The 17,363-nt window shown below is 44.6% G+C and overlaps 2 protein-coding genes across 2 annotated transcripts; one reads left to right on the top strand and one right to left on the bottom strand.

The window, feature by feature from the left end:
* The first annotated feature begins 203 nt into the window (after positions 1-203).
* ccnd1 (cyclin D1) lies at positions 204-5,997 on the top strand. The gene is made up of 5 exons (XM_069662505.1): positions 204-555; positions 1,785-2,000; positions 2,689-2,848; positions 3,217-3,365; positions 3,447-5,997. The coding sequence occupies exons 1-5, from the start codon at positions 352-354 to the stop codon at positions 3,600-3,602; spliced, it is 885 nt and encodes a 294-aa protein (XP_069518606.1). The 5' UTR covers positions 204-351; the 3' UTR covers positions 3,603-5,997.
* A 7,351-nt stretch (positions 5,998-13,348) lies between these two features.
* lto1 (LTO1 maturation factor of ABCE1) lies at positions 13,349-17,052 on the bottom strand. Its single transcript, XM_069661565.1, has 5 exons — positions 16,895-17,052; positions 15,737-15,842; positions 15,474-15,544; positions 14,733-14,850; positions 13,349-14,146 (listed from the first exon to the last, which is right to left on the bottom strand). The coding sequence occupies exons 1-5, from the start codon at positions 16,945-16,947 to the stop codon at positions 14,075-14,077; spliced, it is 420 nt and encodes a 139-aa protein (XP_069517666.1). The 5' UTR covers positions 16,948-17,052; the 3' UTR covers positions 13,349-14,074.
* Between the last annotated feature and the right edge of the window lie 311 nt (positions 17,053-17,363).

The raw sequence follows: 17,363 nt of genomic DNA, 5'->3' as shown, positions 1-17,363 counted from the left end.
CTGCTTGTCTCTTTGATCCCCCCTCCCTCCTCCCTCTTAACAACAGCTGACGTCATTGCGCGCACCCTCCTCGCCTCCTCCTCCTCCGTCAGCGCGCACGCAGATGAACGTTGTGTGTATTACGTGTGCACGTTAGTTGAGCGCGAGGCAGGGGTTTTTGTCTGGCAGGGGGAAGCGCTCTGAGCTTCAGAGGGCTCGCGCACACCGGAGGAGCAGCAGCACGCAGCAGCAGCAGCAGCCCCGCAACAAGAGGAGATTTAAGCCGCAGAAGAGCCGCAGCCTGCCGCCGCACTGACACACTGTACCAGGCTGAGAACACACTCTAAGCACGTTATTATTCACATTCATACCATGATCATGGAGGACCAGCTGCTGTGCTGCGAGGTGGACTCCATCAGGAGAGCCTACCAGGACGTGAACCTGCTCAACGACCGGGTCCTGCACACCCTGCTGCGGGCGGAGGAGAGCTACCTGCCGGCCCCGAACTACTTCAAGTGCGTGCAGAAGGACATTGTTCCCAAAATGAGGAAGATCGTCGCCACCTGGATGTTAGAGGTACTTCACTCAACTTAGTGTGAGCTGACCTGCTGTGTGTGTGTGTGTGAGTGTGTGTGTGTGTGTGTGAGAGAGAGAGAGAGAGAGAGAGAGAGAGAGAGAGAGAGAGAGATCTAGTCTGACATAGAGGAGATGAATGTGAGGCTGTTTGAAGTAAAAGTGTGTTATGTTACATAAACGCTGTGAAAAGTATGTCCTCGTGAGTTCTGGGTGGTCCTTCGGCCATAAGAGCAGCTCCGGGCTCAGCACTGCTCTCCTGCATGATAACCTCGGTGACACTTATTTTCTTATCATCTTTTATTTTGTGGAAGCTTCTCAAATGTTAAAACATGCGAAAATATTCCTAAATAAGAGCAATGTACACGTATGCAGTCCGGCCCGTGCCAGTATTACGCGCCATCTTTGTTGTCGCATGTGAGGAGGATTTTAATCTCATTAAAAATCTACAACACGACAAACAATGACAGTGACTTCGTTAAAAGAGGCACAAATGCTTCTTCAGGATGAGGTGGTTCGGTGCTGTCTGCTGCGGCCGGTTCGGCTGCTTTCAGCGGATCCACAGAGTCCGTGCCCGCCGAGGCTGCGCAGCCTGCGGAGCTCGCGCCGGAAAAACGAGATTTAATAAAAGTGTGAAAGTGTAAAATCCAGCTGAACTGTCGGGTTTGATACTTTAGATATTTTCTGACATTAACGGGGACTTTTCACTTGAATTCTATGTAGTTTTATATTTTTAATTAATTTTTGAACGCGTGCATCGGAGAGTCGAGGCAGCTCGTGAAAAAGACCTCCGCGCGAGAAATGATTTTTAAAAAATCCACACGTGTCACAATTCGACACATTTGAGTCTCATCCGATCAGGCGGTCGACGAGGATCATTTACATGCTCTTTTGAAGCACGCTGGTAATTTTTCTATATTTTTAAATCTTTTTTGAAAAGATGACGAAGTTGAAATTAGAGTGAAACTCGCATGGACGCCACCTTTGTGTCTCCGTCAGAACTGACTGCAAACTCACTCCGCTCTTTCCTTTCTGCTGCCGTCTCATGAAAACATCTCGTTTGTTTGGCTTTAAATTAAATTAACATTAAATAGTTTGCCCAGCACCTCATTCTAAACTGAAACGAATTAGATGCTCACAATGTTTAGTTTGGTTTCTTTGCTTTTTGGCTGATTGCGCACAAACACAGAGACTTACAGGGGCCGACTTTAAGTGCTTTTCTCACCTTTCAGGTGTGCGAGGAGCAGAAGTGTGAGGAGGAGGTGTTTCCGATGGCTATGAACTATTTGGACAGATTTTTATCAGTGGAGGCCACCAGGAAAACGAGGCTGCAGCTGCTGGGAGCCACGTGCATGTTTCTAGCCTCCAAGATGAAGGAGACAGTGCCTCTGACGGCGGAGAAACTCTGCATCTACACCGATAACTCGGTCCAGCCCGGAGAGCTGCTGGTAATTTACAGACATCATGTTGCATAACACACGTAGAGTAACCGGCAGAGCAGAACCCAGAGTCAGCAGCTCACTGTCACATCACATGTTTTATCCTCTATGGAGGAAATTATTTTTATTACATCAATGAGCGCGTGAGAAGGTGTAAACAAACAGAACACATGAGCAGCTCGGTGTGAATGGCTGCCTGTGACTCTCATGATGTCTGTTAGGCCTCTCTCGTTTCATGAATGGTCTCAGTGACTGCCAAGAAAACGCAGACTCACAGCGACACCCAGCGGCCACAGGGCGGAGCTGCAGACACACTCCTTTCTTTGTTTATCAGGGCTGAGCGATCACGAGCACTACATATACCGAGTTAATATGGCAGGTGTTACCATGGAGGTATGAAGCATAGCAGAAGGAATCCTGATCATGTGACATGTGTTGTGTTTTCGTACATACTTAATAATGTTTGTCACTTTTGACATGACTCATAATAATGCAGTTTCTTTCATTTTCATGATGTTTCATTAGTAAGAAATGAATCAGACCTGTTAGTATGCACCACGTGTGATAACATGGAAGAGCAGATAACTGTGATGCTGTGATCAGAGTCCGTCTTTACATCGTGAATATGAGCAGCAGGAGCAGGACGTGTTTCTCTGCTTCAGTGTGACTCACAGCTCTGCTTCTGCTCTGTCCACAGCAAATGGAGCTGCTGGTCCTCAACAAGCTCAAGTGGGATCTGGCTTCAGTCACGCCTCACGACTTCATCGAGCACTTCCTGTCCAAGCTGGAGATCTACCCGTCCACCAAACAGATCCTCAGGAAACACGCGCAGACCTTCGTGGCTCTGTGTGCGACAGGTGGGACACGTTGCTCTCTGTTGCTCTTTACACCACATGATTGTTCAGAATCCAGAACTTTCTGCTGAAACAAAGACCCAGCCTCAGCTCGGCAGTGATGAGTTTCCCTCTTCAACATCATTGTGATCAGAAGTGACCTGAAAGAGGATCAGCAGAGTGTTACTGCAGGGAGCGTTGTTTACGTAATCCTTCATGATTTAAAATGAAAGCCGTCCCAGCAGAGCACAACAGATTCTAGTGATATGAATCCTTCATTACGTTTAGATAAGCAGTAATACCGATGTGTGCACTTCTGACCCTCTCAGAGTACTGTGTGTGTGTGGCTGTAGATGCACTGTGTTGTAACACACACTCGGTTGTTCCCACAGACGTCAACTTCATTGCCAGTCCTCCATCCATGGTGGCGGCGGGCAGCGTGGTGGCGGCGGTGCAGGGTCTCTACCTGAAGAGTCAAGACGCCTCCCTGTCCTCCCAGAACCTCACCAACTTCCTGTCGCAGGTCATCCGCAGCGACCCGGTAAGACACACACATTGTTCAGCACGCGTGTGCATGTTGGCAGGGTGACGTGCATGCTCAGTGTGGCTCTGTGCTCTACAGGACTGCCTGCGGGCCTGTCAGGAGCAGATCGAGTCCCTGCTGGAGTCCAGCCTGCGGCAGGCTCAGCAGCACGGCGGCAGCACAGAGAGCAAGCGCGTGGACGAGGACGTGGACCTGTCCTGCACCCCCACAGACGTCAGAGACATCAACATCTGAACGAGCATCGCCGCGTCGCCCCGTGACCTGATGATCGAGGGAAACTTGTCCACAGAGGGGGGTTTAGGGGAGGGGGTGCCTCTTCTGAACTCAGCCTCCTCCTCCTGCTGTCATGGCCGACATGTCACTCACATGTCCGCTACGGCCAGGCAAGACAGGACCCAGCACCCCCCGCCTCCTGCTCACCCCGCAACAAAGGCCCAAGTCCCACTTCCTGCCCCCCCCTCCCCCCACCTCTCGGGAAAAGTACAGAAATGTACCAGAGAGGCGATGAGCGGCGTGGGCTGGAGCCACACAGCATGTTTCTCCCTCCGATATTAAAGTAGGATGTGTAAATTGACAGACTCCACCTGCCTGCTCGCCCAGCATGTGTCAGCAGGTCTCTGCAGTCTGTCCACGTCTGACTCTGATCACAGAGAAGAGCTTCACTCTCACCTCTTCCTGTCCAAGCTCCCATGTGTGACACCCATGTATCCCTGCTTGCTTCTGTTTAGTCACTTTATTATATCTCATGTTAGACCTTCTGTTAGTCTTACTCCTCTATTTGTTCTTTAAGGCTGTGTGAGAGCCGCTCTGCACGGCGTGTTGGCTTGTTTCATGAGATCAGATCGATGCACAAACAAGCAGAGCGATCGGCAGGCTGTCAGAGGGCTGGGCGATATTTTATCCATCCATATTTATCATCGTATAAGATTTTAAATGCTGCAGAGCATCACGATAACAACGATGAAACCAGTTAAACATGGTCCCACATTAAGCCTATACAGGGCTGTTCAGTTTTTAGGACTGGGATGCCCAGCCCCTCTCTTTAATGTTTCTTTCTCCTCGTAGTTTAACCATTCCAACCTGTTCTCTTAAAAAAGCACTTTTGGTCAGCGCTGCTGGTCGACTAAAAATCACAGTTTGTGTAAATGAACGGACGGGGCCGTGGGCAGGAGTGTTTGCTGATGGAGAGTTGCACCGGGCTCTGATGTGATCATGTGATGGGACAGAAGAAGTGACCAGACTGAACGCTGCTCAACGTGCCGGGAGCCTCACGGAGCCGCTGTTGTGCTGACGCTGCCTCACAAGTTTTAGTTCAACCAGTGTTTCAAACAGGCAGAGCTGCTCTCACGTCCCGTAGTGTGCAGACCGAAAACTAAAAAGTATTATTTTGATAGCTCAAATAATACTCTATTTTCAGATAGTATTTATTTTTCTAGCTTGCATCTCTCTCCCTGATGCCCAGAGATATGTGTCAAACTAAAACTGGTGTGAATCAGCAGGACAGCTCCTGTGTGGCTCCTCTCCCGCTCAAACACTCGTGCTCATGGATTCTGGGAGGAAAGAAAGGAGTGTTGAGACTATTGAAATGATTTGCACAAAGGGGGGCTTCGTTTCTTGGGGGACTTGACTAAAAAAGTGGAGAGCAAAGCTGAGAAGGCAGCAAAAGTGGCAAAAAGGGTGAAGGCTCAACAGGGAGGTGTGTCTTAATGCTGTAGAGTTCACGTCAGGGTTCCTGCGCAGGACGGGGGAGACGGATGGACGACTACGCGTGGGTCCGGCTGTGTAGGAGCCCTGTCATGTAGGTGTCTGATTGTACATTAAGGATAGAGAGTAGGAGATGAAACACTCCTTGTATTCTGCTGCTATAGAAAATAAATCCCAGCTACGTGTTTTTAAAAAGGATAAAACGATGCTTTTCTCTCGTTGTTTGCTGCTACTTTTTATACATGTCAATATACTGCCATTCTAGGTCTGAATTTTCTCATAGAAAATCGTGTTATTGACATCCTCATGTGTATGTAGATTCTATGTGTTTTTGTTTATAATTACGTTCAATGAATTTGCGAACTATTCCAAAAAAAAGGAAAAGGAGACAATGTCGAGAATGATCCACAATACCTCATGTGACAGTCCAGATCGATCTCTGATTGGTAGTCTTTCTTTGTGGACGTGTTGTTCGATTGTGCGTGTTGGCTCTGTTAGGATGGACGCAGCAGCGAGGCCGTGCTGTGATAATGGTGCCATAACAGAAAATGGGATCTGTATAACTCTGTTGAGTGTTAAGCTGTCTCGCTAAAAGAGACTTTATCCCCCCTTTAGGCCCATGGTGGCCTTCTCTCCTCCCCTTTTTATATTTATGAAAGAAAAAGCTTTGTGCTCCAATCGTCAAACTGTCAGTGAGTTGAGTTGTACATAGATTCATGCTCAGTAAGCCATAGACTCTTGTTTTTACAAATCATTCCACACAGTTGTGTCCACTTCACACCAGTATGTCTGCGACTGGGAAGAACAGTGTGTTCATATATGTGTCAACTACACAATAAAAACATGAATTAGATGAAAACTGCATGTCTGTTCTCTCAATGTCCAACTGCATACTACTGCTGTTCAGAGTCAGCACATTTGTCAGCATGTTTCAGGGTCTGAATGATGAACAGGTACAACATGTTGCTCCAGTAGACGTCTGCAGCCTGCAGCATGAAACGGGCTTTGATGGCTGCAACATAATCCTTGATGGATCAAAGTGCATCCCCCAAAAGTTCTTGTTGTTTCCACCGACAGGCTCAGACTAAGCATCACAGAAAGGATCCTACAGAGAGAGACCTGTTAGTCACAGAGGAAGATGAGTTGTTTCACTCTCTTCAGAGCCACCACCCTCCACTGGGTTTGTTTGGATCAAACGCAACATGTGACCGGCAACTTCCATGTTTTTTAAGAGAGTTAATAAAATGGTCAATATACTGACAACAAAGCTAAAGGTCATGTTGGAGAAAGAAGAAGCGCTGCAGAGAGCTGCAGGGTGACGAGGTATGTTTGTAACACACATGTATTACCTGTCAGACGGGATGCAGTGTCCGGCCTTAACATGCAACTGAATTAACTGTACTGCTGCCTGTGTTGGCCAGGACACTCTTGAAAAGAGTTTTTTTTCCTGGTTTAATAAAAATGAATCCTTTAAACAGTATGAATGAAATCTGCTAAAGTTAAAAAATCACAGAGGTCTGTGAACGTAACAGACTTAAGGAGTGTTCAGACTAAGAGTACACTTTCTGCTTGTGCAACAAATGAAGTCAGATTTACTGTCAGTAAATCTCACTAACATCTGTTTATTTTGGCTTCATAGCGCTGTAGTAAGTCAGAGTCCAGCCCACATGTCACTCTCTAGATCCAATGATGCTGCCACTCAGCGAGACAGACGGACAGGCGCTCCACAGCTGAAACACAACGCCGGTAGGTGGTGTCCATCAGAGAAATCCTGGTACTGATCCGAGCTAACAGCTCATCACACTGGGCACTGGTCAGCCTCGAGGAGCTGGAAGCAGCAGGAGAGTTCATCAGACACAGTTCAGGAGGAGGAGGGGAGAGTAGCTGAGCTGTGTGTGAGTCCAGGTGATGTTAAGATCTCAGACAGGATTTGTTTTCGGATCTGAAGGATTCTGAAGGGCGAATATTCACAGGTTTTTGTTTTTTTGCCAACGTAAATAAACAGAAATGATCCTCGGGTCAAAACCAGCGTCAGATACAACAAGTCGCCTTTGCTTTTTCAGCTGAACAGGGAGAGAGGCGGACACTTGTGCCTGTTCAATCTTAATTATTACAGAGTCATAAGTGCTGCACGGCTAGACTGAAGGAGGATCACAGCTAGACAACATAGACTTTCACACTTTAATGCTACATCATTATTAAACTAATTCTAGCACTAACAAACAGCAGGTCACACACACACACACACACACACACTTCATGGTTCTAAAACTCGACTAATGTTTCGACCTGTAAGATCTGCTCATGTCCCACAGCAGAGACAACAAGAAAGGTCTGTCTGAATCCCTAAACTTATTGTTTGGCTAATGATTAACAAGAGTAATTGTGTGAGTGTGTGTGTGTGTGTGTGTGTGTGTGTGTGAGACAGTACTCATTGATTTGTTATGCAAGGAATGTCTTTGATGGGGCTTCAGTGTGGAGGAAAAGGCGTGAAAAGTCTAATCCTTTCCCACAGGCCTGCCAGCGCCAGCTCAACCAGCAGCAGACAAAGACCCTCAGCACACACGCACACACACACACACACACACACACACACACACACACACACACACACACACACACACACACAGTCCGGTTCAGTCTGGTTAAAACACAGACTGTAAGTTTGATTATCTGGAATAAAAGTATGAAAGTTGAAATTTGTATTTATTCCTACTCCAATTCAATTTATTTAGATTTCATTTTTCCATAAATTGAATTTAAATTTTTAATCCAAAAGCTCAAACTGTCTTTATTTATATTCACTGTATAGTCACTGTATATTAAACTTTTGTTTTATATAAATCAACTTTATTCCATATATTCAAACTTCCATCGTATATATTTAAGCTTCATTTGTTTTCATATAAACAAATCCCTTTGTATTTATCAAAGTTTTATTTCATACGTTCATTTTTACTCAAAGTGTATAATACGTTTATTTTATTTATTCCATGTGTTTAAACTTTCATTGCAGTTATTTTCACTTTCATTGTTTTATAAGTTTGATTCAATACATTCAAAGTTTCGCTCCTGCTGGATGAAGATCTCGGCACACAGACAGAACCGTATCAGAACAGGTTGAAACAATGAATGATGGTCCAAGGGGAATGAGACTGAATGATGTAATCCTGTCAGACCCACTGCTGCACGGTTAGCTGCCCTAAAGACAGACGTCAGTACATTTATCTTCAGGCCTTCAGACCATGAGTTTACACAACCTGCAAACTTCAAGCTCATGGACTGAATGTGTCCAACGTGTAGATTTTAAGTTATTGTGGAAAACATTCATCAAATTAGGTGTTTGTTCTGTCTGTATTGCACTTCTGCAACACTGAGTGGTAAAATAATGTGAACCTCACACATGACACGGGGCCAGTAGATTTAGATTTAAGTTTTGTAAATGTTGTATTAATAAGTGCCGATTCATAAAAATGTGACTGTTGTTTGATTTTGATACACTGTAATTGGGCTACATAAGCAATACACCATGGACCCTAAGCTCTGTGTCATGTTTCCTGTATGTGGGTCTGACAGGGTTAAAGCAGCTGATGGAGCCACAAACAACATGGTCTCTCTGTAAGGTGTGTCCGCACTGCACCTGCTCACACTTATTTGACATGTGATAAAGTATTCTGGTCCTGTCACAGGTAAGTGTCTGTGGTCTGCGAGCAGCAGAGACATTACTCAGCCGGACCACACCAAACATGGAGGGAAGGATAACTCTGCGGGGGGGGGGGGGGGGAAGCAGAAGAAACGAGAAAGCAGAAAGCCGTACAAATATTTCAGTGAGTATTAACTAAACTATATGTGTGTGGCTGTTCATCATGGAGGCTCCTCCTCCTCCTCCTCCTCCTCCTCCTCCGGAGCTGAAATCCGATGCCACCGTCTCATTCAGAGCTCTTCTGTGCTGCGGCCGGCCGGACGGCTGCATTTGTCACCACAGCTTTTCATGTCACCACTCACCACCTGCTCCCCACATTCCTCTACATTCTCTCAAAGACCTCGCTCCCTCCTCCTCCTCTCCCTCCTGATCTTGCTCCCCATCGCTCTCCTCTCCCCTCTCATTATTATTCTTCTAACTCCTTCCCCTTTCTCCTCCTCTTCCTCCTCTCCACTTGTTAATCGATTCATTCCTTTTCTCTTTCTGTGGATTTCCCATCTGATAATTGCTGGCTCTGTCTGTGGCTTTGATTCTTTCTCTGACTTTAAGAGGGGACACACTCGTCCCCCTCCGTCCTCTTCTCCACCCTCCTCCCCTCTTTCTCCTTTCTCTATTTGCCTTCAGAGGCTGCCGAGTACAAGACAGCGTTCACCTGCTGCCTGACACTGCATAAACCAGCTGCTACTGTACCACACACACACACACACGCACGCACGCATGCACGCACGCACACACACACACACACACACACACACACACACACACACAGCCCTGTTGGGTCATTGTCAGTGTGAGCTTGGATCCAGAATAAAAAGCAGGCTGGCTGACAAAGGCTGGAAAATTCCCTCTGGTCCTCTCTGGTACCTCCTGATGCTATTGTTGTCGTCGTGTGTGTGTGTGTGTGTGTGTGTGTGTGTGTTTACTGAGCAGCAGCATGTACACATTCTGTACATACACTGCTGACATGCTTCTATCTGTAGGTTTACACATACATGGTGTACTTGGTGTAGAGCGGGGCAGGAGAGGTTAACATTGACCACCGGCTCTGTCAGTAGAATGATCCATTCTAAATTTAAAGCAGTACAGACTCTGAGCACTCACACCGACTTCTACGACATGACTACACAACAAAAGTTGCTGTAACACATCTGCAAACAACACAATGCAACAAACTGTGTGTGTGTGGTCCCTGCCAGCGACTGTTTGCAACAGGTGGACTTTGCCTCTCCGTTTGTGCCTGCATGTCCAGCAGGGGGCGACTCCACTGCTTTCAAACAGTCTGATTCTATAGAAGTCTATGAGAAAATGGTCCTCCTTCTCTCTTGATTTATTCCCTCAGTAAACAATCTCCAGTTTCAAGTCTTCTTCAGCACAGCATGATGTTCATTTAGTCAGTGATGCTCCCATTTGTTTTCATTGGTTTATTCTCAGGGACAATGCACGTTAATCAACATCACTGTAAAAGTGCCACTGTTAGCCAAAAAGCTCTTTTTCAACTGCTGTCCCTCGGCCTGAGGTCAAGTTGACCATTAAAACAACAAATAAAACATGCAACATATAAAAAGCTGAACAGGAAAAGGCAAAACGTGAACAGCTCAATAGGCTTGGGAGAGTAAGGCAGCAACATGCACAGTAAGACATATAAGCAACGATAAATACAAGACAATATTAAGCAGACAATCAGCACAAGCAGTTAAAGCATGACACATAAGATCACATTGCGAAGGACGTCAAACAAGCAAACAATCAGCACAGATGATTAAGACATGACAACATAAAATCACATTACATTACAGAAGACAGACAAAACTGTTTTTTTCACATTAAGATGAAAGCAGGAGTCTGCAAGCCACTTTGTGACCGCTTCCATCATTAATGTAAGTTTGAGGGCAGCCTTTTCACAGTTTTTGTAAGTATATTACCACCTCATCTGCATACATTTGGACGTTAGCTCCAACACATGATGAAGGCAGATCGTTAATATATTAGCTAAAAAGGAGAGGACCAAAAATAGAGCCCTGAGGCACTCCAACATCACACATAAGAGTCGGTGAAACCACGTCCTTGATCCTCACTGATTTCTGTTGTCGAGATAGGATTTAAACCAGCATAAAGCAGCAGAGGACAGGTTTCAGTGACATAACACGTTAAAAGCTGGTTGCATTTCATCCACTGATGTCAGAGGATTTTGGGGTACAAATTTAAAATAATTAACAAAGAAGTCATTGAAAGCAGTGGCGATAGTTTTTGCGTCTACACATATGTTGCCATTTATGTTTATTTGCCACTTCCTTTCAGCTGTACCACTAGGCCTCCCTGTCAGTGATTTTAGGTGTTTCCAAATTGCTGTCATATTACCCTTCACTTATTATGTCAACGAAATATTTAGCTTTGACTTTTCTTATTTCTTTAGAGGCCTAGTTCCTCAACATAACACATTTTTGTCTGTCAACATTTAACTCTATCACTTTCCTTCATTCATTTCCAGATATCACCTTTTAACCACGGGAGAACCGTCGTTTGACCATGTTTGGTTTTAGTGACCACTTGGTATCTATTTATAACTGAGAGAATGGCAGATATGACTGACTGGCTATTGTCTTCTACATCAGTACCTTGTAAGTGGTCTGACCAGTTCATTTCTCCCATTGTTTTTTCAGACTAAACGATATGGGGTTTTATATTCAGAAAACTAAGAGTCACCCGTCACCATATTATAAGACTTAATTATCCTCTCTGGTTTGATGCTGATCATCTGGACCACATCAAAAGTGTCTACAAGTTGCGTTAAAGGCTTCCTGTCAGTTTTATTCTCCCAGTTGATATTAAAATCACCTCATATAACTTCCTTATCAAAATGACGTTACCTTCGTAAGGCCTTAAGCTGAGGGTGGCCGGTGTTTTCCAATATTGGTATACGACATTTGATGAGACAGAACAACGCTAAGACCACTACACTCAAGTTCATCAGGAGCACTGGATCTGATTACACTGTATATGCTCATTAATGTAAAACCTCACTCCTCCTCCTCTATTTCCAACTGTGTCCTTTCTAAACACGTTATATCCAGGTATACTGACAGCATATTTGGAGTCACAGAGACCAGAAACCAGGGGAGGGTTTGGGGCGGGGCTACCTGTGATTGACAAGTCTCTAAATGGTGACCTGGAAAATGGGTTGCTACGTCAATTTTTTTTATTTACAGCCTATGGTCCCATGCAGTGCAAATGTGTTTTTATCAACATGTTTCTGAGTATTGATTAGTTGATTAAACACAGAAACAGATGGCACAAAAAAGAAAGTGATCAGGACAGGAGTAGACCAGCTACTGTGTCCAGCCATGTCCAATGGAGTCTGGTGTGTTTGCAGAGAGCGATGTAACGTCTGTGTGTGGTTAAAACAATCATCTTCCTCTGTAACAAAAAGGTCTATCTCTGTAGGGATCCTTTCTGTCATGTTGTCACACACTTAGAATAACAACCTGAGCCTGTCAGTGGAAACAAGAACTTTTAGTGGTTGCACTTGGATGCATTTGTCCCCATTGTTTTACCTTGCAGATGGTTTCACTGCTGCCGGCTGAAGAAATCTACTGGAGAAAATCAAAACTGTGTTTGCTTTTTGTCATTTAGACTAAATAGTGGCCAAGCTTAAAAAAATAGCAGAATTTCCCTTTAAAGTGTTCAGCTGCTTCAGGAGGCACACACTCTAAAAGTAACACATTAGTCCTGATATCATGAATCTCACTGGATTACTTAGTGACTAACACTAAACTAATACCTACCCACATCAAGGCCGGCGCGTAGAAGATGAAATGAGGTGACTCATCATTACTGTTAGAAGTTATTTATAAATCACATCAGTGTCTGACAGAGAGCCTGTTATCGTGGTTCAATCGCTACGCCCCCTGGTGGCAGCTTCTTGCAGTCTGTTAAATATTGTTTTCTTCTGCGTTTATTACAGGTCAACTAAACGGCTGTGTTAAAGACAAAGACTGCAGCGACAGTTATATTTCGATCAATGGAGAACATGCTTTCTGTGTGATTTCTGTGAATTTGGTCTGTATCACAAAAACAAGATTATTCCTGATTAAAATGAGGGCTGACTAATGTCTTATCCATTAATAAACGGATCAAGATACTCCTGACATGATATTCCTGACAGGAGTGCTGGCTGTCTGTCAAAAATGTCAAAATCCAAACCAGGTACAGAAGAGCAAGAAAATCTACGGAAGCCCTGAAGGCCAAGTGAAATAAAAAAGGAGGGGGAGGGGCAGCTGATCTGGTCCCGTCTCTATATTACTGACCTAGCTCCAGTAACCTACACTATTTATACTGTGTCAGTGAAACCATCTGTGACGACCAGGACAAATCTCACCCGCGTCCTTTTGACTAACGTGCCGCTCACTGAGGATCTTTTCCAGGGAAAATGTGAACAAAGGTACCTCCGTTGTGTGTGCCGTTAATGTCCTCGTCCAACATGTATATAGAAATAATCAGTCTGTGTGCTTTGTTGATTCGTATCAGGATTAAATTCAGTCTGTTTTATGAGCAGTGATAACTCCTCACAGGATGTTTAAGAATACTTTTATTACAAACTCAGCAGACTTGACAATGGTTGTTGTATTGCTGCTGCCTGGTGCTGTTCTCTTGTTCAAACAACACGCCTGAGCAGCGACTCGGTGGCTTAATGACACTCCGCCTGCGTCAGGCTTTAGTCACAATATCTTTCACTGCAAGAGATATATTTCTGTTATTTTGTCTGCCCATCATAGTTTACAGCTTAATGCAAAGTGCATACTGATGTGTTTTTATTTTGTAAGAATACACCTTATTACCCAAGCTCTTCAAAGGTTTGTGTGTCAAGTCCTTCAGTGCAAGCTGATGTATCAAAAGGTGAAAATGAGTGACTGTGCAGCACTGCTGTCCCAAACACTCGTCAGACACCAGAGAGCAGATCGGCTTCAAGGATGATATGTTAGTATCTCGTGATGTTCATTTGTTCTTCTGAAAACAGCCCGATTGTTGTCTTTCACAGTCTGTAGAGCTGTCTCCGGACCCTCAGTTCAGTTGCATATAAAAACAGTGAAACCTTCCAGCACAACTCAGTGTGTGCAGCCTAGGTCCAGACCCTGCAGGTCCTGAAGACCGTCCTCAGACTGATCCAGTTCGACACTTTGACAGTCACTGCTCCAAACCCTCAATAAAATCCACCGCAGACAAATCACTCGCTGTTGCCAGGCTGACAGCAGGACGCAGAGGTCGGTTCATCCTCATCTTCATCATCATCGTCAGGAGAGACTCAGAAAGAAGTCCCTGCAGAGGTTTTGATGTAATCCTTGAAGTCGGCCGGGACGCTGAGCATAGAGCAGACCTGGACGACAGCAGAAAGATAACTGCTGTGTTACATCATGTTCATCACTCATGTTACGTCAGTGAGATGGTTTACCTTCAGGTGTAACAACATGTTGTCTTTACGGAGCAGTGTAATGAATACAGACACTCTTGTAGAAGTAAATAACGGGAGACTTTTGGTTAGCAACCTTCAGAACTCTGCAGAGAAGATGGTTTTTTTTATTTACAAAACTTTATAAACTAATTTCAAATTTAAATGGCACAAATTATTTTAAGCACTTAAAACTTAAATTCCTTCAATTAGTGCCTGTTCCGCATCATTATAAGACAAGTTCATCTCCTGTTTGCTTTAAATGTGCATCATGCTCCTGTTTACATCAAGCACAAATCAATATGTTTCATTCATTAACAACCCTGAACTGTAACAGTATGTGTTTGAGCAAGATTTCAGCTCTGTCATATTTCTGTATCTGTGCGACGTAATGATGTCATCAACAATAGACATCATGCTGACCTGAAAGAGAGGAGTCTTAGCCTTCTGTTGCTTACAGACATAGCTGCTGTCGCTATCACAGGTCTATTATAAATCACATAAACAACGTTACCTGTCTGAACTTTCCCCGGAGCTTCTCCATGTCCTCCTGCAGCGACACAGACTGAGGGTCATCCTGAGGGCAGTCCTGGATCAAAGCCAGCAGAGCCTCCAGAGCTTTCATACGCTTCCTGTCAGCATGCACACACAGAGACACAGACACAGACACACAGACAGACACACAGACAGACACACAGACACACAGACTCAGACAGACACAGACACACAGACTCAGACAGACACAGACACAGAGACAGACAGACACACACAGAGACACAGACTCAGACAGACAGACACACACACAGACACACACAGACACAGACAGACACAGACAGACACAGACAGACACACAGACACAGACAGGCAGACAGACAGACACACACAGAGACACAGACACAGACAGACAGACAGACACACACAGAGACACAGACACAGAGACAGAGACAGACAGACACACACACACACAGACACACAGACAGACACACACAGAGACACAGAGACAGACAGACAGACACACACACACACACACACACACACACACACACAGACACACAGACAGACACACACAGAGACACAGAGACAGACAGACAGACACACACACACACACACACACAGAGGCAGTGATTAATCTACTTCTACTTCTGTAGGTACATAGTATCTGTTAAGAAATATTGTGTTTAACCCAGTTTCACTAAGTATGTCAGCTGTTAGAGGTTCTATAAAATCTTGTCAAGTCAACACCTGATGGTCTTACCTGGACTTCATGTCTGTGTTATGTTGGAGGAGACATTTCCACGTGATGGCAAACCCATAATAAAAAGAAATCTGTAGGAGGTGTGAGACCAAGAGAGGGGAAGGTTAAACACACCTGAGAGCACACCTTTAAAACAGGCAACACACACTGCGATGTCCCAGAGGTGTCGACGTGGCTTTACAGTCCCCATGACGACCAGTAAATAAATCTGAATGACCAGACACAATCAAGATGTTTGTGTCATTGCCAGCCAATAAAGCTACCTCTGTGGACAGCTTGGCCCCATGAGAGGCTCCGTGTCTGCGGCCGTCCTGCAGCCCTCTGCAGCTCCCTCTCTCGAAGCCCTCTCGGTACCCCTCCCCCCGGAACCTGAAACACAAACATAAACTGCTTATTGTCCTGACTGTGTAACCTTTACATTACTATATTACTCAACATGCTGATTTATGTGAGTTATGCCTGCCGACAAGAACTGCATGCACCGCTTTAGTAGAAACATCCGGATATTGTGCTGCTTTTTACGTCAGTGTACTGTTTAAAACAATACAACTCTTCTTTGTGGGGGTTCATCAGTGATGAGAATGAGCTGAAGTCTAGCCTATAGTTTATAAATGATTGTCATTGTTTAAAACTAAATGTATCCGTCTAATTTTGTTGGTGTTTTTAAATCAATCACACAAAATAAGGATACGACAGCCAAGGTCATTATTTACCTGTGATACTACACATTATGGAGTGAACAAACACAAAAATCTTCCTGTGGAGATGAGCATCCTCTTCTTTTTGAGAACAATTGTTAAATAAAATAATATTTTTAATGCTGACTAAAAACAACCCAAGCTGATAACCGTGTTTCACCATAAAGTGCCTGAAAAGAAACCAAAGAGGTGGATGCAATATTTTGATCATTGAATGAGAAAAATCTGTTGCCAAATAAATCCTCCATCCCTCAAGTTCTTCTTTCGACATGTAAGGGTCAAACACTGTTTGCAGTTCATATCTTCATAAGAATTGTATCAAACATCTGGTCTGGAGACATATCTGCCGATGAACACACCCACGTATTATTGTTATTGCATTTGTACCAAATGCTTTGATCAGCACGTGTTTGTTGACTTCACAGTGTGAATATGAAGTAGCACGGAGATCCTGGTAACTTCATCCTAAAACACAAACGAGCTCACCCTCAGGAAGAACCCTCTTCTTCTACGGAGCCTAATAAACAAAAGTGACACTGAACGATTATAAACTAAAGACTAAAGATCTTTTCACAGAACTAATAAATTCAGTTATATCGTTAAGTAGTAAACTGCCGTATGAAGCCTCTCAATGTCCGGAGAGCGCCGGAGAAATACAGGTGTTTTTTTGTGTGTCGAAAAGACAATGTTACTTTACTGATGTATACAAGACAGAAAACTCACCTTTCGTCCGCCATCACGATACTGTCAAACAGATCTTCACTTCCGCCGGCCATGTCCTCCTCTCCAACAAACGTATGTCGTGTTAACTACAGGCACTTTAATCAAACACAAAGGTGTAATCTAAGTGCTAACCGCTAACTGCACTGTTTCCATCAGTTTCCAGCAGTTTCACCAACCGGAGCTGCTTCCTCCTTCGACAGAGCAGTGCTGCCCCCTACATGTGTGGAGGGGAACTGTCACCTGAATCAGAATCAGTTTTGAGGGCACATACAAGGAATTTTACTCTCAGTGTACAGACACGCAAATTGACATACAACACTTAAAACACGGACAGGTCAGACAAGGCGACACAGACACGTAGGCACTAAAAACTAGTATTTCAGTATATACAGAGAATGTGACTCTTTGATCAAGTCAGCTGTTCATCAGAGTGACAGCCAGGAAAGAAACTGTTTCTTCCTGTTTTGTG

This window comes from Semicossyphus pulcher, unplaced genomic scaffold (genome assembly GCF_022749685.1).
Source record: "Semicossyphus pulcher isolate SPU_LCO1_2020_fin unplaced genomic scaffold, fSemPul1.0.p SCAF_1, whole genome shotgun sequence".
Lineage (NCBI taxonomy): Eukaryota > Metazoa > Chordata > Actinopteri > Labriformes > Labridae > Semicossyphus > Semicossyphus pulcher.
The sequence above is the reverse complement of the archived record's forward strand: the minus strand, read 5'-3'. Positions and strand labels throughout refer to the sequence as shown.

Excerpts from the sequence above, each read along its gene's own strand:
- ccnd1 (XM_069662505.1), top strand. The coding sequence starts at position 352 with ATGATCATGGAGGACCAGCTGCTGTGCTGCGAGGTGGACTCCATCAGG. Across the intron at positions 2,849-3,216 it reads CGTGGCTCTGTGTGCGACAG|ACGTCAACTTCATTGCCAGT; the intron begins GTGGGACACGTT and ends TTGTTCCCACAG. Across the intron at positions 3,366-3,446 it reads AGGTCATCCGCAGCGACCCG|GACTGCCTGCGGGCCTGTCA; the intron begins GTAAGACACACA and ends TGTGCTCTACAG.
- lto1 (XM_069661565.1), bottom strand. The coding sequence starts at position 16,947 with ATGGCCGGCGGAAGTGAAGATCTGTTTGACAGTATCGTGATGGCGGAC. Across the intron at positions 15,545-15,736 it reads GGGCCAAGCTGTCCACAGAG|ATTTCTTTTTATTATGGGTT; the intron begins GTAGCTTTATTG and ends CACCTCCTACAG. Across the intron at positions 14,147-14,732 it reads TCCGGGGAAAGTTCAGACAG|GTCTGCTCTATGCTCAGCGT; the intron begins GTAACGTTGTTT and ends GCTGTCGTCCAG.